Here is a 16,001-nt window from a genome sequence, read left to right as displayed (position 1 = left end):
AACTCCGCCTTCGGGGCCCAGTTGAGACCGAGACATTGGTTCGAAAGCCCCGCCATCGAGCTCGGCTCCGAAGAAAATATTAAAGCCTTCCGGTAGCTCTATACCGAGCAAACCGCACGTGCCGATACGACCAGCTCCTTCGGCACTGAAACTGAAAGAAGTCCTGGTTCCGAAAAACACCCAGAAACCGTCTACTCCCAAAGACAATATGGCACTGAATCCAATGAAGCCTGTTTTCGACGCTTCCAAGCCGACCAAAAGAGCTTCCAGTCCAAAATCTTTGGTGCTGAAACCTACAAAGCCTGCTACCGATGCCTCCAAGCGCTCGAACCAGTCCTCGACACCGAACATGATACCTTCGGTGCTGAAAACTACGCCAAAGGACTATACAACAACTCCTAAGGCTAAAGACAAGCAAAAAGCAGCCCTTTAGCCGAAAAAATCTGCGCCGAAAGCAATTTCTGAAGAAGAGCTTATAGGCCTGATCCTTTGCAAAAGAGGATAAACATAGACCCAGAAACAGGACATGTTCCAGTTTTCCACCACACAGGAAGAGGAAGTCCGATACAGCACCTACACCTCCAATGCCTGTCAAGAAGGACTCTGCCACATCTCCTATGCACCCTTCTTCTCCTGTATCTCCTTCTCCTGCTGTCCCTTTAAACATTTCACCTCAAACTTTTCCTCTTCATTCTCCACAACATACACCTCCTCAGGATGCTGATGATGATCAGTATAGCATACGGGGAGGGAAAGCCCCAGATGACCCTTTTCCTTACCCAACAGGTTCACCAAACTGGGAGTATCCAAACCCACAGGATATACCAGATATTCCTGACCCTATATATATATCCATCTAAACTTTCTCCTCCAGAAGACAATATTTGGTTTGGACACTTGATTAATAGGGCTGCCATCTATCACAATGTCACCATGCATTCAGATGAGGCAGAAGAGGACTTTTTACTAGACACTTTTGAACATTCCCAAAAATCTGTGCAAATACTGCCAATGACAATGGAGTTATTAAACATGCCCCAGAAGTGTTTAAAGATCCTGTACGGGCTAGAATCATAAACCCAAGGATAGAAAAAAAGTACAGAGCAGCTCCTTGGGATCCTTCTTACATTAAGGGACAGCTACCCTTAGACTCCTTAGTAGTTTCAAATGCTAGGAAAAGAGCAAATTCATAAACATCAGTAGAAGCACCACCTCCTGATAAAGAATCCAAAATCATAGATGCTTCAGAGAAAATAGCTGCCCAAGCTAGTAATACATGGCGCATTGCTAACCCACAGGCCCTCATCACAAGATATGATAGGGATCACTATGATCAGCTAGAGAAGCTACTACAACATCTACCTGATCAATATAAGGCACAAGCAGATGACCTCATACAAGAGGGTAAGCTTATATCGAACGCCTCAATCAAATGCGCACTAGATGTAGCAGACACTGCATTCAGGGCAATAAACACCAGTGTCCTTCTTAGACGTCACGCGTGGCTACGCATTTCAGGATTTAAGCAAGAGGTACAGACTACTATCTTAAATTAACCATTTAACCAACACCAGTTGTTTGGTCCAGAAGTAGACACAGCTCTGGAAAAAATGAAAAAGACACTGACACAGCCTAGTCTATGGGAGCTTTGCAATCCACCCAAGCAAGAGGCTCCTTTCGTCGCTCCTTTTACAGAGGAGGCTCCAATCAAGCTGGAGCAGACAATGCAGCTTCCTTTAAAACTAATTGAAAAGCATCCTCTAATAAAGGATACTTTAGAGGGGGACAGAGGTAATAAAAATAAGGGAAGAGGTTGAGGTAACAACAACAATCGATCCTCTTCCACCACTAAACAGTGACTTCCTTCAGCTCCCCCCAACAGCATACCACTCCTGTATGGGGGAGATTAACACAGTTCCTACCTGTCTGGAATTCCATCACAACAGACAAGTGGGTAAGACAGATTATCCAGTATGGTTACTGCCGAGAGCGTACAGCTACCCTTCCAAATATGCCACCCAGACAATGTCCAATGTCCACAGAACATCTATCACTGCTCCAACAAGAGGTTCTCTCATTGCTACAAAAAGATGCAATAGAGCTAGTTCCATTGCAACATCAAGGAACAGGGGTCTATTCACTCTACTTCCTAATACCCAAAAAGGATGCGACACTAAGACCAATTCTAGATTTGAGGCCTCTCAATCTGTACATACACTCAGATAATTTTCACATGATCACTTTACAACAAGTGCTCCCATTATTGCAACAAGGCGATTACCTCACTACACTAGACCTCAAAGACGCCTACATTCACATTCCCATACATCCTTCTCACAGGAAGTATCTCAGGTTTGTGCTAGAAGGACAACACTATCAATTCAAAGTCCTTCCATTCGGGGTAACAACAGCACCAATAGTGTTCACAAAGTGCTTGGCAGTAGTAGCAGCACATCTCAGAAGACAACATATCCATTTCTTACTTAGACGATTGGCTCATAAAGGCCAAGTCATTCAACCAGTGTGTTCAACACACATCCCACGCAATTCAGACACTGCACAACTTGGGGTTTACAATAAACCACAACAAGTCACATCTACAGCCCTCTCATGTACATCAGTACCTAGGGGCTACCATAAACACCAATACAGCTCTAGCTTATCCCAGTCCAGCCAGGATACAGAGCATTCAAGCCTTAGTCACAAGGTTTCAGAACCAACACTCTCTCCAAGCCAGAGTGTTCATGCAACTAATAGGCATGATGGCATCTTGCATTTTTATTGTACCATATGCAAGACTGCAAATGCGTCCATTGTAGGATTGCCTAGCACATCAGTGGAATCAGGCTCAAGGACAACTGACAGACGTGTTGTTGGTGTACAGCCGTACACATCGCTATCTGCAGTGGTGGAACACCAAGAATTTGTCCAGAGGGCGGTCGTTCCTCGAGCCTGTTCCACAAATAGTACTGACAACAGAGGCATCCCTGACAGGATGGGGAGCACATCTGCTCCACCACACAACTCAGGGAAGATGGACTGCTCAACAAAAGATGCTTCACATCAATCACCTAGAGTTGCTGGCGATTTTCCTGGCACTTAAGTCCTTTCAAGTACACATACAGAACAAAGCTGTCTTAATCCGGACGGACAACATGACAGCCATGAGCTACATACAGAAACAAGGAGGGACACATTCCCTGCAGCTCTCCCAACTCGCACAGAACATTCGGAGATGGGCCATTCCACAAAATATATATCTGCTTGCATAACATCTTCCAGGAGTTCACAATCAGATAGCAGATCTGTTAAGTCGACAGACACAACAGATTCACGAATGGGAACTACATCTGCAAGTTCTTCAACCATTCTTCCACAAGTGGGTTCATCCAGACATAGACCTGTTTGCCACACACGAAAACGCAAAATGCCCAACCTTCGCCACCAGGTTTCCACACCCGTTGTCCAAGGGCAATGCGATATGGATGAACTGGGAAGGCAGATTTGCGAATAAATGCTTTTCCGCCAACCCCACTAATACCACTAGTGATACGCAGGCTCAGACAACAGTCTCTCAAACTGATTCTGGTCGCTCCCACATGGGCATGCCAGCCGTGGTTCACCACACTGCTAGAACTCTCTCTAGTTCCACACCAAAAACTGTCTCTCACACCATTGATGTTAACGCAGAACCATGGAGACATCAGGCATCCAGATCCGAATCAACTGAATCTAGCGACCTGGCTCCTGAAGTCTTAGAGTTTGGTTACCTTAACCTGCCACCAGACTGTATGAATATCATTAAAGAAGCCAGAAGACCTACTACTAGAGCTTGCTATGCTGCTAAATGGAAACGATTTGCCATTTACTGCAATAATAATCAAATTGATCCCTTAGATGCGTCCATCCAAAATATTATCTGTTACCTTCTAATTTACAAAGATGTAATCTAGCTTATTCATCTATACGTTTACATCTTGCAGCCATAGCCGCATATCTGCAAAACAGACACCATATGTCGTTGTTTAGAGTACCAGCAATAAAAGCTTTTATGGAAGGATTAAAAATAATTATTCCTCCTAGGTTACCACCCTCTCCAGTGTGGAACCTAAACATTGTTCTTACAAGGCTCATGGGACCCCCTTTTCAACCTTTACACAAATGTGAACTACAATTTCTCACATGGAAAACAGCTTTCCTTGTTGCTATTACCTCTCTTAGAAGAGTTAGTGAAATTCAGGCTTTCACTATACAAGAACCTTTCTTACAATTGCACTGTAACAAAGTGTTTCTAAGAACTAATCCTAAATTCCTTCCTAAAGTAATTACTCCTTTTCATCTTTACCAATCAGTTGATTTACCAGTGTTTTTTCAAAACCCAGACTCAGTAGCAGAAAGAGCTCTACACACACTAGATGACTGGAGCTCTTCTCTATTACATAGATAGGACCAAGTCCTTTCGCAAAACAAAGCAACTATCTGTAGCCTTCTCTCCACCACATAAAGGCAATCCCATTTCATTGCAAGGTGGATTGTTAAATGTATACAAATATGCTATCACAAAGCAAAACGCACATTAACAGTTCCTTCTAGAGCGCACTCTTACATGCAAACTAGGAGCCTCTATGGCTTTCCTAGATAGCATTCCTCTAGAAGACATATGCAAGGCAGAAACATGGTCTACAACACACACCTTCACTAAACACTATTGTGTTGATGTGCAAGCCAAGCAGCAAGCTGCAGTAGGCCAAGCTGTCCTTAAAACTCTTTCAAACGACTGCAACAGGCACAGGTGACCACCACTAGGGGAGACACTCCTGCACAATCGATGCGAAGTGTACAATCTGCAGCTCATATGCCTCGAACGGAAAATGCTACTTACCAGTATGCATCTGTTCTTGGCATGTAGAGCTGCAGAGTTGTACAAGCCTTCCCGCCTCCCCGGGACCTGTGTCTGTTCCAGTTTTATCTTAATTAGATATTCTACTAACTCCATTATTTCCCATCTTGGCGAAAAACAATCTAAGGATGAAGCTGATGCCCATGCGCACTGTCGTCCAAAGGAGGAGTCACCTATCTCGTGACTTCAAAGACTTCTTCCAAAACGACAACAACATGCAATCATCCGAGCCCAACACCAGGTGGCGATCTAATGCTAAGTGTACAACTCTGCATCTCTACATGCCAAGAACAGATGCATACTGGTAAGTAGCATTTTCCTTATTTTTACTATAGTATTAAATTACTGTATTTTAGCAAAGACAAGCCCTGGGCAGTGATTTATTGTGTCTCTTTAACAGTTTGAGTCCCGAGTCTGCCCAGTCTGCCCACCTCACTACCTCCCTTTAAAACCTTTAAATTCTCACCCTCACTGCTCAGAGAGTGAAGTGTGGACGGGCTGTACTAGGCTCAGCTTTCAGAGCCATAAATAGAAAGGACTGCAGTAGTAAATGACCCAGTCCCCGCAGTTGTGGCCCAATACATGCTTTTTGCATTGTGCTCCTCCCCCCAAACACTGGGTCTGACAGTTAATATGCCTGTTCAAAATATTCTTGTAGTTCACTGATTGCTTTTACAATTCACACACTGCTCTTTAGGGTCTCTTCATGCTGGTCCTATTGATTGCTGCACTTAGGTTTTTTTCTGATGACAGATGAGGGACATTAGTAAAGTTAGATGAAAAGAATTCCATCTGAAAGGACCATAAATATGACGAAATATTTTTATTTTTTATTTTCAGTAACCATTGTTATTACATACTGGCCGAACGCTTTGCATCGTATGTACCAAATGGAGTGGCTCAAGGACTTATAAACACAAGAACTTTAAGCCGGTGACACCTACTCTGTGATCTGACACAGGAAAGAGCCTAGCCTTTATGCACAGTCTCTATTGTTTAAGTGCAATACTGCCCAATCAGCAGCATACGGCTCTGGAATCTTCGATTCGGGTTTGTGGAGGACCTGACGAAGGGGTCTTCTCTAGTTGAGGTAGTAGTTCATTTAGAAGGTTCAAACTGCATACGTTTAAAAGCCATATTATCCTCTTTGATGGATACTGCTGTGTCTGCATGCTTAGACACGCTTTGTTGTGCATCTCCTTTATATGTCTCGCTAGTGCCAGCTCATGCGGTGGTCTGGCGAGACATTTAGTAGCTGGCTTTTAAAAGTGCTACTTTTGCCGGCCACCAGCTTCGTGTCACGCGCACAAGTGCGCGCGACGTGCAGAGCTGCCATCTGACTTTCGCGCCGCACGGCCGTGTCAGTTTCACGGCCACGCAGCCGCTGCTTGTTTAGTGTCTAAACTTAAAAGTGTTTGTATTTTCCAAGTACGTTCGTTCGATGTGTGTGTAAATTCCTTCACCTTTCCACAGCCCTGGATTTAATCTTTCCTATAGTAATTAGTGAGCCCTGATACCCTAATCAGAAGAAAATAATGATGGCATGGAACTTGTTCTGGAAATGTTTCTTTTATTTTCAGACCGACGAGCGCTTATTACAACTCTGTTTTCGTTTTTGCTGTAAGGTGCCGTCTGAAACGCAAAGCCACAAAAGCTTGGGGGCAAGTAAACTGGGGCTCACTCCTGCGATCTATTACCGTGCCCACTGAAGGAAAGGGTTTACTGTGTGATTACTAGAAGCACTGGCTTAAGATGATATTTCCCCTTAGTTTTCATATAAGAAAGGCAGCGGTGCCGCCAGGGTGTAAGATCTCGGATGCCCAAATCTTTCATAGATTCCACTCTGCACAATGTGCCTCTCGTCTCTGCCTTACAAATCTCCAGAGCTTACAAATGACCAAGGTCACAGGCTGAGTCAGCCTTACTGGGATTCGAACCTGTTTCAGGAAAATCACTGTATTAAGAGCTCAGCTTACTGAGCTGTACTGCCATAAATCGGCGCTAGATGAGCTGGATGCATTCCAACAGGTCTGATTCGGGCTGTGGACCCAAGACCCAAGAGACTCCTGCATAACTACACAGCCACCTTCAATGCCCTTGTGAAACACAGCTCTGCATCATTCCCAAAGCCCTACGCACCAAGACAGCCTACATGACCAGCATTCAAACATACAGCACACCCTGCAACCAGTGTCCTGCCAGGAAAGGAAAAGCCATGATGCAGACTGTCAAAACACAAATTGGCCCAAGCTGATGGTCGATCTGACATGGCGGTCACCCACCTCTCCAAACTCACTTTCAACCACCATCAAAGCAGCACGCCACCTTCTAGGTTTCAGAAAATTAAGACAAGACCAACCTTAGTTCCCATGCATGAACAACTAGTCACCAACCACTTCCGCTCATAGCAGTGGACACACCAGGATCATCTTTGTTACATGCACCAGCTGCTTCTCTCCCCCTCACCCTATAGACAACTTCTACAACGCTTCTCTAATCCGCAACATCAAACCCCACATGCAACCAGCCACCCTAGCGGCTATTCTCCTCCCTTTCCCCCACAAACAACCTGTCTGCTACCAGCAACATCATAATTACCACAACCAACCAGCCACACTAGCGGCTACACTCCTCCCTCACTACCACAGATAACCTGTGTGTCAAGTCTGTTACCAGCAACATCATAATCACCATAAACAGCCACCTTAGCAGCTACTCGCCTCCCTCCCAGCTACCCGCCTCCCTCCCAGCTACCCGCCTCCCTCCCACTACCTATCTGCTACCAGCAACATCATAATTACCACCTACAACCAGCCACCGTAGCAGCTACTTCCTCCCTCACCCCCAATGAACAACCTGCCTGACCAGTCTGCTAACAGCAACAACATAATCACATACAATCAGTCATCTTAGCTTCATCCCAATAGATAACATGTACAGCACTAGAGAAAATTCAAGATTTACCAATCCACTCTAAATTATTGGCATGAGGCAATACAATGTAAATCTTCTATGTTGGTCTCCAACCACATATTAAAAAGAAAAACAACAAGCATTTAAAATGCAATAGGTCTCGCCTTTGATTATGTTAAAGCCATTTGCTTTGCTAATGGTATTGTATAGCAAAGCAAATGGCTTTAACTTAATGAAAGGTGAGACCTATTGCATTTTTAATGCGTGTTCCATTTGGAATCTCCACATGCATTGGAATGGCTATTCAAGGGAAATCAGTGTTTTCTCCACTGCCCGATAAAACATTGCAGAAGTGCTAGGTGTGCTCACTGCCTACCCTGTTTGCAAGCACTTCAATGCCAGTTAGAACCTCACTCTACCAGAAATCGAAAGTTTTTATTGGTTATGAAAAACACACATTCCCAAAAGCAAAGATGAGGACAGTTCTAACAATCAAACATTTTGTACCACACCCACATCCTGTTCGGAGCTGCTCATGACCACTCAAAGAAATCCGATTAACTCCTTAGCCTGTCCAGTTGCAGTGCTCCCTACCCTTTTTTTGCTCCCAGTTTATTTGAACATATACGTATCTTGGCTTCCTTACATTAACACCCTTGGTGCTCCACGTAAGTGCCTCAACTCTGCATTTGAACTTACTTTGATTTTGCTTCATTTTATAAGGGTAATTTTTTTAATTGTCAAAATTTTTTATAATTCCTAATCTTATTCCTTGTGGATAAAGCATGTTTGATAAGGGGGGTTATTTAATAGTCAACAAAGCTTTATTTCGATATGTGGGATATCATAAAAGCACATTTACAATTAAAAACACAGTTCATTAACAGTACATTTAAAAGAAATTACATAGAAAAGCCTTTTATGTTACAATAAATAATTAATGTGTTAAACTTTAACAGCTTTGTGGATATATATATATATATATATAGATATAGATATAGATATATAAAGATATTTTGCTTATACTTAATTCATCAAATAGCCTTCAGCCAAATCAGCCAAGCCCAATTTAGAAATTTGGCCACCCCACACACTAAGGTTGTGCTAGCATCAGTCTTAAGTATTCTCAGTGCAACAGAGTGGTCCCTGGTTCCAAGCAACAGGCACACAGGTTTGAGCCATTTCTGTCTAGGTTTTGTATAGGCTGGGCATACAAAAAACACATGAGCAATGTTTTCAATAACACCTTCACAGGTTGGACAATCAGAGGGAGTTTGATGCGGTGGCTTCCACTTGCTAGTACAGTCGTGAAGGGGAAGAGTACCCATCCTGAACTGGATAAAAAGGGATCTATCTCTAGGCTTCGTGATAAAATCTAGATAGGGCTCCAGGCGAGGCTTAGGCTTGTGCTGACGGAATACCTCAGTCAGCCTACCTTAATTTGGGTCCCTCTGCTCTTGATCATCGACCCATGCCCAATAAGCTCGCTTAGTTTCTGCCTTAGATAGCAATGCCCCGGACTCCCAAGCAGTTATAAGGCCCATTGCCAGTAAAAGCTTCTTTATATTAGCTAACCAACTAATTTTGTGGGCTCCTTGAACGTTCATGACCTCTCTTAGGCCATCGGCGTACCTTGAGAGCTCTGGGGTGCGCCATAGCCGGGCCCAGTATAAAAGAGGGCGCAGAGTGGCTAGGTCCTTGATGGAACGGCGACCCAGCTCACCCAAGAGTGGCTTGGTTGGGGTACCCCTCGGGAGTGATACGAGCTCCCTAAAGAACTTGTTCTCTGCGATAACTAGGGCATCAACACAATCGAAGCCCCCAAGCTCTGCACCATAGAGGGCGCAGCCTACAACTTTTGCAGCATAAATATCCAGGGCAGGAGCAATGGGCTTGGAAGTGGAGGCACGGTGTTTCCTCCCCAGTACTCCGACTACCCTCTTATGGTTTAGCGCCATTTTATCAATATGTGGCTGCCATTTAAGTTTATCGGAAATTCTAATCCCCAAGTAGTCAAACTCTTTTACACGTTCCAGAGACACCCCGTCAAGAGACAAGGTAGATCTAGACGATCTACTCTGGTTAAAGTAAAGAAGCTTGGTTTTAGAAGTATTTATGGCAAGGCCCCTCAGCTTGCAAAACAAACAGAAGCGGTCCAACAGCTTCTGCAATCCTGCAGGAGTTTTTGATACTAGCAACGTATCTTCCGCAAAGAGTAATGTGGGGACTTTATCACCCACCTAGACCGGGGCGCCAGCATTAATTTCGAGTAGAAAGGAGACTACACCATTCACAAATAGCGTGAAGAGTGTAGGGGCCAGTACGCAACCCTGGCGTACCCCTCTGTTCACAGGGATTTTATCCGTTTTTTGCTCCTGTGATCCCCATCTAATACGGGCATAATTTCCGTCATGCATACGAGCCAAGAGATTCAGGATGGGCAAAGGAATCACCATCTCCTCCAGGACCAGCCACAGGCGGTCTCGGGGGACCAAGTCAAAGGCGGTCTTCAGGTCAATAAATGCCAAATAAAGACCGCCTTTGCCAATGGTAACCACCTTCCAGTGTAGGAGTACCAACCTAAATGCCTGGTCTATCGTACTTGTGCAAACCCTAAAGCCCGTCTGAAAGGGTGATATAATGCTGTTTTCATCCGCCCACAGGAGAATCCTCTCCAAGAGTACCCTGCCAATCACTTTCTGCCCAGCATCTATAAGGCTTATTGGGCGGTAGTTGGCGGGGTCCCCCCTGGGGACCTTCTTATATATAGGGATCCCTTCGGCCCCCTTCCAAGAGTTCGGGACCGGTGAGCCTTACAACAAGGCATTCATAAGAATTACAAAGTAGGAGGCCCAACCTTCAGTGTTAGCTTTAAAGAGGTCACCCGGTACACCATCCTGTCCCGGGGCCTTAGCGGATACAATCCTAGTTAATGCAGCCAGCTCCTCTTTCTTGTCTACTCTAGTGAATGGAGCCTGAGCAGAATCAATAGCCATGGCACCATGAAAGAGCCCTGGGGTACCCGACTGCTCATCACCCCCGTACAGTAAACCCTATTTAAACAGTTAATGATAAATTCTGTAGAAATGTGCAAGACATTTTAAGGAGTTGGTTGTGCCAAATAAATATGTTGAAGTCATAAAAGAGAAAATTAGAAGTTTACAAGATATTACTAGAGATGTCGGTCAAATTTATCACATTTTCGTTCTGGACTTCTTAGAACAAAAGGTTTCTTTTTATTCTACCTCGTTTTCATCACACCATCCAGCAGCAGCTCAGTACTTGAACAAGCAAGCAAGGAAGAACTTGGATACATCCTCTTTATCTTCTGGCAAGTTCATTTGGGACTTGGCTCTTCTGAGCTACATTTTCCCTGTTGCATCCCAATTGGAGTGGAATGAGAATGGTGAAGCCTATGCACTGTCCTGTTTTTTTTTCAAGCTTAGTAAGTGAGTGGTTTATCACTGAATAGTTTACAAAGTTTCAACCTTGGTGCCTCCCTTACTTGTACTTTTTTGTGCCACACAGAGCATTTCTCACAATTAGTTTCGCCTTTTCCAAAATGAAAGGGTCTCTAGAGGACACTTCCTTTTAGACAACTTTGGCATATTCTATATGCCACATTTTCAAATTCCTTCTACATCATAACACTTCAGGAACTAGTTCTTGCTGCCGGACCAACTTCTTCAATTCATAAAAAGCTAGCACATGTTCCTTTATACATGCATATGAAACCTGGCACCTGTGAAGACAGTACTACTTTAAGGTACAACTAAAAAATATTATACCACATAGAAAATATAATACCAGATGGTTACAATGTAATGTACTTTTCAGCATCTGTTTGATGACTTACTTCAAATGTCGACTGTCAATGTGGCCTATCTTAAATGTTCACCAAGGATATTTCTGTAAAGACAAAGTATAGAGAAGGTTCAGTTTAAGAGGTTGTTACATCTGCAGCTTCACTGTAGAGATAAAGAATTGAAAGTAAGTGACGGCATAATGATTGAGTATACCTTACAGATGTAAAAGGGGCACTCATGCATTCCAAATGAAACGCTTCATATAGGGCGGGAATATAATCCCAATAGCATTAGGGGAGGGAAAAACTCCTCTGGGTGTATCAAAAGTGTGTTCTATGTAAATTTTAAAGAATTGGTAACAGCCTTGCAGATAGCTATGTTGTCTAGCCAGCCCTAAAAAGAGTCCTTTAAAGTATGCAGTGGAACAATACAGCTAATCCAGTGCAAAAACTGAAACCGAAGTGCTCCTGGGCGAGACAAATGCGAGTCTGGGGAGGAAAGGTATTGAAACAAGAGCAGAAAGATGACTGAAATAGACAAAGTCCACCCTCTCATGTGCAGAGCTCATTCTTAATATTGTGGTCGGAAACAATAGGTCTGCCTAACCCCTCTTTGGGGAATGAATCCATGAAAAGTACCCCACCAAGGACATCCACAAAGGTAGTGCAGAAGAAGAAACGTACTGTTTCGTGAGTTGGATTTATATGGCACGGTGCTTGCGGCCACCTGTTCAAAAACGAAACCTGCAGCTGAAAAATAGTGCAGAGAAGATTCTCTTTCTGCAAAACAAAACTGCCAAAAAATGTAATTCAGATGGGGGCCAACCTGCTACTAAAAAGTGAAAACCTAATGCACTCCATCGACAACAATAACACTGTCAATTGCATCAGGCATTCTCCCATACCATCATCACGTTGACAACAGTAGCATTAACATCTACGTCATCAACTTCAAATCATTCGGTGAAAATACTGTTGACAACAACATCGTTTACAACAGTATTTGCTGAGCCTGTTTTTTTGCCACTATGGGGGACAACCTCGCTACTTTCCGAAGTTCTGGAGCCAGACCAGGAAGAGGATAGCAGTGACCTTGCATCTCAGACTGCATGCAGTCCAACGTAATTCAATGTACGCTATATCCTGGATTTTGAGGTTGTAGTAGATGAGGACAAACCATAGTATGATTATGACTACCAGAAATTAATTAGTCACCTGTAACTCCAATTTTCCAACTATGGAATCTTTTATATATTTACATGTGACCCTCCATCTTCCCCAGTCAGAAACGTATTCATTACATACCCTTGTCACACAAGTGGTTTTAGATCTGAGCTATGGTGCCCTCGAGGAGAGTAAGGTAGCTGACTCTTCTGCCTCATTGGCTGAATTCCGGGTTGCTTCAAATGAGGTGGATGTGCTATTAAACATGCACTGTCATCCATGCCTATGGCCATTTTAACTCCGTTTACTGCTATTTAAATATACTGTGGATACCCAGCCTGACGAGGAATGATTCAAGCATGCAAGTAGATAAAATATTCTAATGTTGGAGAACTGGAGTTACAGGTAAGTATCGAATTTCTTATTGCAAGTTTCAGTAGGAAAATGTGTTTGTTTCGCTAATAACTTTGGCACTGTAGGAAAGTGAAAAACACACTTTGAGAAAGGGGGTCTAGGGGATAATATTTAATGACCCTATAATCTCTGCACCCCTAATCAGATACACAAAACGCAGAATAAGAGATTATAGGTCAATTCACCAAATCTGTCATATGAGTTTAAAGAGGATGAAAACATCAGACACAAATGATTTGAGTGGTCCAGGGCTCAGTGAATAAATCCCATCAGCCCACCACTTTGGCTGAGCATCGTCATCTGGGAACTAGTGGAATGAAATCTGTGTGCCCAGGCCAAAAGTGGAATGGCTGTATAACACTAGATTTCTGTCCAATAGTTGGTTTAGCCAAGGTACACTCAAACCAATGGTACTGATGGTGTGCAGTGCAAAAGTGAGTGTGGTAATTTAAAATGACTATAAGGACAAAAAATGTTTTATTAGAAATCGTCCAAATGTCAAGATTAAAAACAACAAGACAGTGTGAAAAAAATCACTATCCTTTAGCAATAGGTGGAAGGTCAACATGTTTCAGCCGTGAGGGTAGCAGTGACCAGCTTTGGTCAGGACCTAAAAGTGATGGAATGCTACTAGTCTCATACCGGAGGTACCGACGGATAGAACGGGGCCTCATTCACCGAGCAGTTGCCGGGTGATGCGAGGCTTACTCCCACTAAAAGCTGGGAAAGAAGATTACATACGGACCTACCTGATACCACGGCATACACCAGGTTCTGGTAGGGTGGTTCACAACCATTGATGTATAGTTTTTCTTAAGAATAATTCGGTTGACAATTGTGCCAAACAATGTCTATATTATTGCAGTAGCATTCCATCACTTTTAGGTCCTGACGAAAGCCGGTCACTGGTACCCTCACGGCTGAAACATGTTGTGGATGATCTGGATTGGGACGGGTCGAAGATGGTGTTCTCGAAGTTTGTCAGCTGGGGTTTGACTATCTTCTCAGTGACTTTTGCCACGAAGGGAGGTGGGTCAGTAGTTTTTCAGATCCTTCGGGTCTGCAGAGGGTTTCTTGTGGAGGGGCTTGCCAGTTGTTGGGGAATGTGCCGGATTCAAAGCTAGCATTGATGGTGCGTCGTAGCTCGGGTGCTGTGGCGGCGGCTGTGTGGAAGATGTGTGGCATGCAGGGGACCGTGGGGGCTCCTGAGTGAGTGCTCTTCATGGTCGTGGCGGTATCTTCAGTGGTGACCGGGGTACAGGCGGTGATGGTAGGCTGGCTGTCATTTCTGGGGGAAGGAGTGGTTTCTGGAGTCTGTTCCATACCCTTTCTTCCCACCTAAATCCCTTACCTGTCCTGTTTTCCACTACTATTTTACCTTCATCATTCTCTTTTTCTTTTCCCCTTCTCATTTTGTGCTTAACTCTTTCTGAGTTCTCTTTTCTTATCTACTGGGCCCTTCATCTTACCACCTGAGCCTTCTTTTCCTCTTCCCCCACAGCAGCTCAGCTTATTCTCAACCTTTTAACATCCTTAGCTGCTTGCAATACTTTGTTTTGCTTCACTTGTCTGCCTTTTTTCACCCGTCTGCTTTTCTTCACCTTTCATCTGTTCTCCAGTTTGGTTAATTTCCTACCCATAATTCTGTTACTAAATGTCTTCACTGTCATTTTAGACCTCTTTATACATTGAAGTGTTTATCACACATTTGTCTTTGAAACTGTTTTCACAGATCCGAATCCGGGATCCTAACCAAGGTGGCAAAGACATCACAGAGGAGATCATGTCTGGTAGCGGGGGCAGCAGAAACCCAACCCCTCCCATTGGCAGACCTAGTTCCACTCCAACCCCTCCTCAGGTAAAAGGCCTCCGCACTAATAATTTGTTAAGAGAATACTGTGTGAATCATCACTAATGTATAAAGAGTTCCAGCATTAAAGGGCACTTTCATAAATACCTCATTGGAGATTTTGTGTTAAAAATCATTGTCTGCTTTACATTTTGGGTTAGGCTTCACCACCATCTGTTTTATGAGAACAGTTCTCTCTCTGTCAAGTGTGCCAGTGGAGATACCACATGAAAGCCACATCACTACAAAGTAAAGCAGATGCAGTTTGAAATACTTATCTGGGTTTGTGGAAGTAAGTTGCTAAAACTTCACAGAGATGTGAGAGAACCGTTATTAAATATACTCAATACCTACCTGTACTCTACCAGAACTTCTTATAGATTACTGCTGCCCACCAACTGGTAAAAAAATTAAGACATCCCCATAAGACTTAATACTTTTCTATATTTCTCCTCTCTGTGATGATTTTTTTCTGTTAATTGAATTGCTACATACACCCCATGGCGAAAGGAGGAGGATATTTTACAACATTGCTTATTCATGGGAGGCTATCTGGCACCCTAGAAGATTGATGCCACATTTCTCTGACCGACTTGCAGTTTGACCATGGTGGAAAAATCCAGAAAATCACCTTTTAAATGTTGCCAATCTGTGGGCCATTAAAGATCTTCTGTGTTGAATTGTATGTTTCAGAAAACTGGTGCGCATGCAAAATGTTTTCCTCTAAAAAGCTCCTAGAAAAAGATGCAAATAGATTATGATACTTTTGATGATAAAAGGATCAAAGAAATACTGAATCCTTAGGTCGTGTCTTATACTCTCTGCACTTGTTCGAAGATGCAGTTTATTTCTTTGTCATCAAAAATCCATCAGTGTCACTTTGGATGCAAACATCGGACACCCTTTATCAATTCAAATTGTATCATAACCTTCCCAGTCTATGTCCTGGTAAATGA

General features: G+C 43.5%; 1 protein-coding gene across 28 annotated transcripts in view; it reads left to right on the top strand.

Moving 5' to 3' along the window:
* The window catches only part of EIF4G3 (eukaryotic translation initiation factor 4 gamma 3), a 1,432,461-nt gene that overhangs the window by 551,214 nt on the left and 865,246 nt on the right, over positions 1-16,001 (top strand). For all 28 annotated transcript variants that reach the window (XM_086921648.1, XM_086921654.1, XM_086921652.1 and 25 more), the window contains one exon: positions 14,929-15,054. In XM_086921648.1, coding sequence (XP_086777774.1) covers positions 14,929-15,054 — 126 coding nt within the window. The remainder of the gene's footprint in view (positions 1-14,928; positions 15,055-16,001) is intronic.

Source organism: Lissotriton vulgaris, chromosome 5 (assembly GCF_964263255.1).
Source record: "Lissotriton vulgaris chromosome 5, aLisVul1.2, whole genome shotgun sequence".
Lineage (NCBI taxonomy): Eukaryota > Metazoa > Chordata > Amphibia > Caudata > Salamandridae > Lissotriton > Lissotriton vulgaris.
The sequence above is the reverse complement of the archived record's forward strand: the minus strand, read 5'-3'. Positions and strand labels throughout refer to the sequence as shown.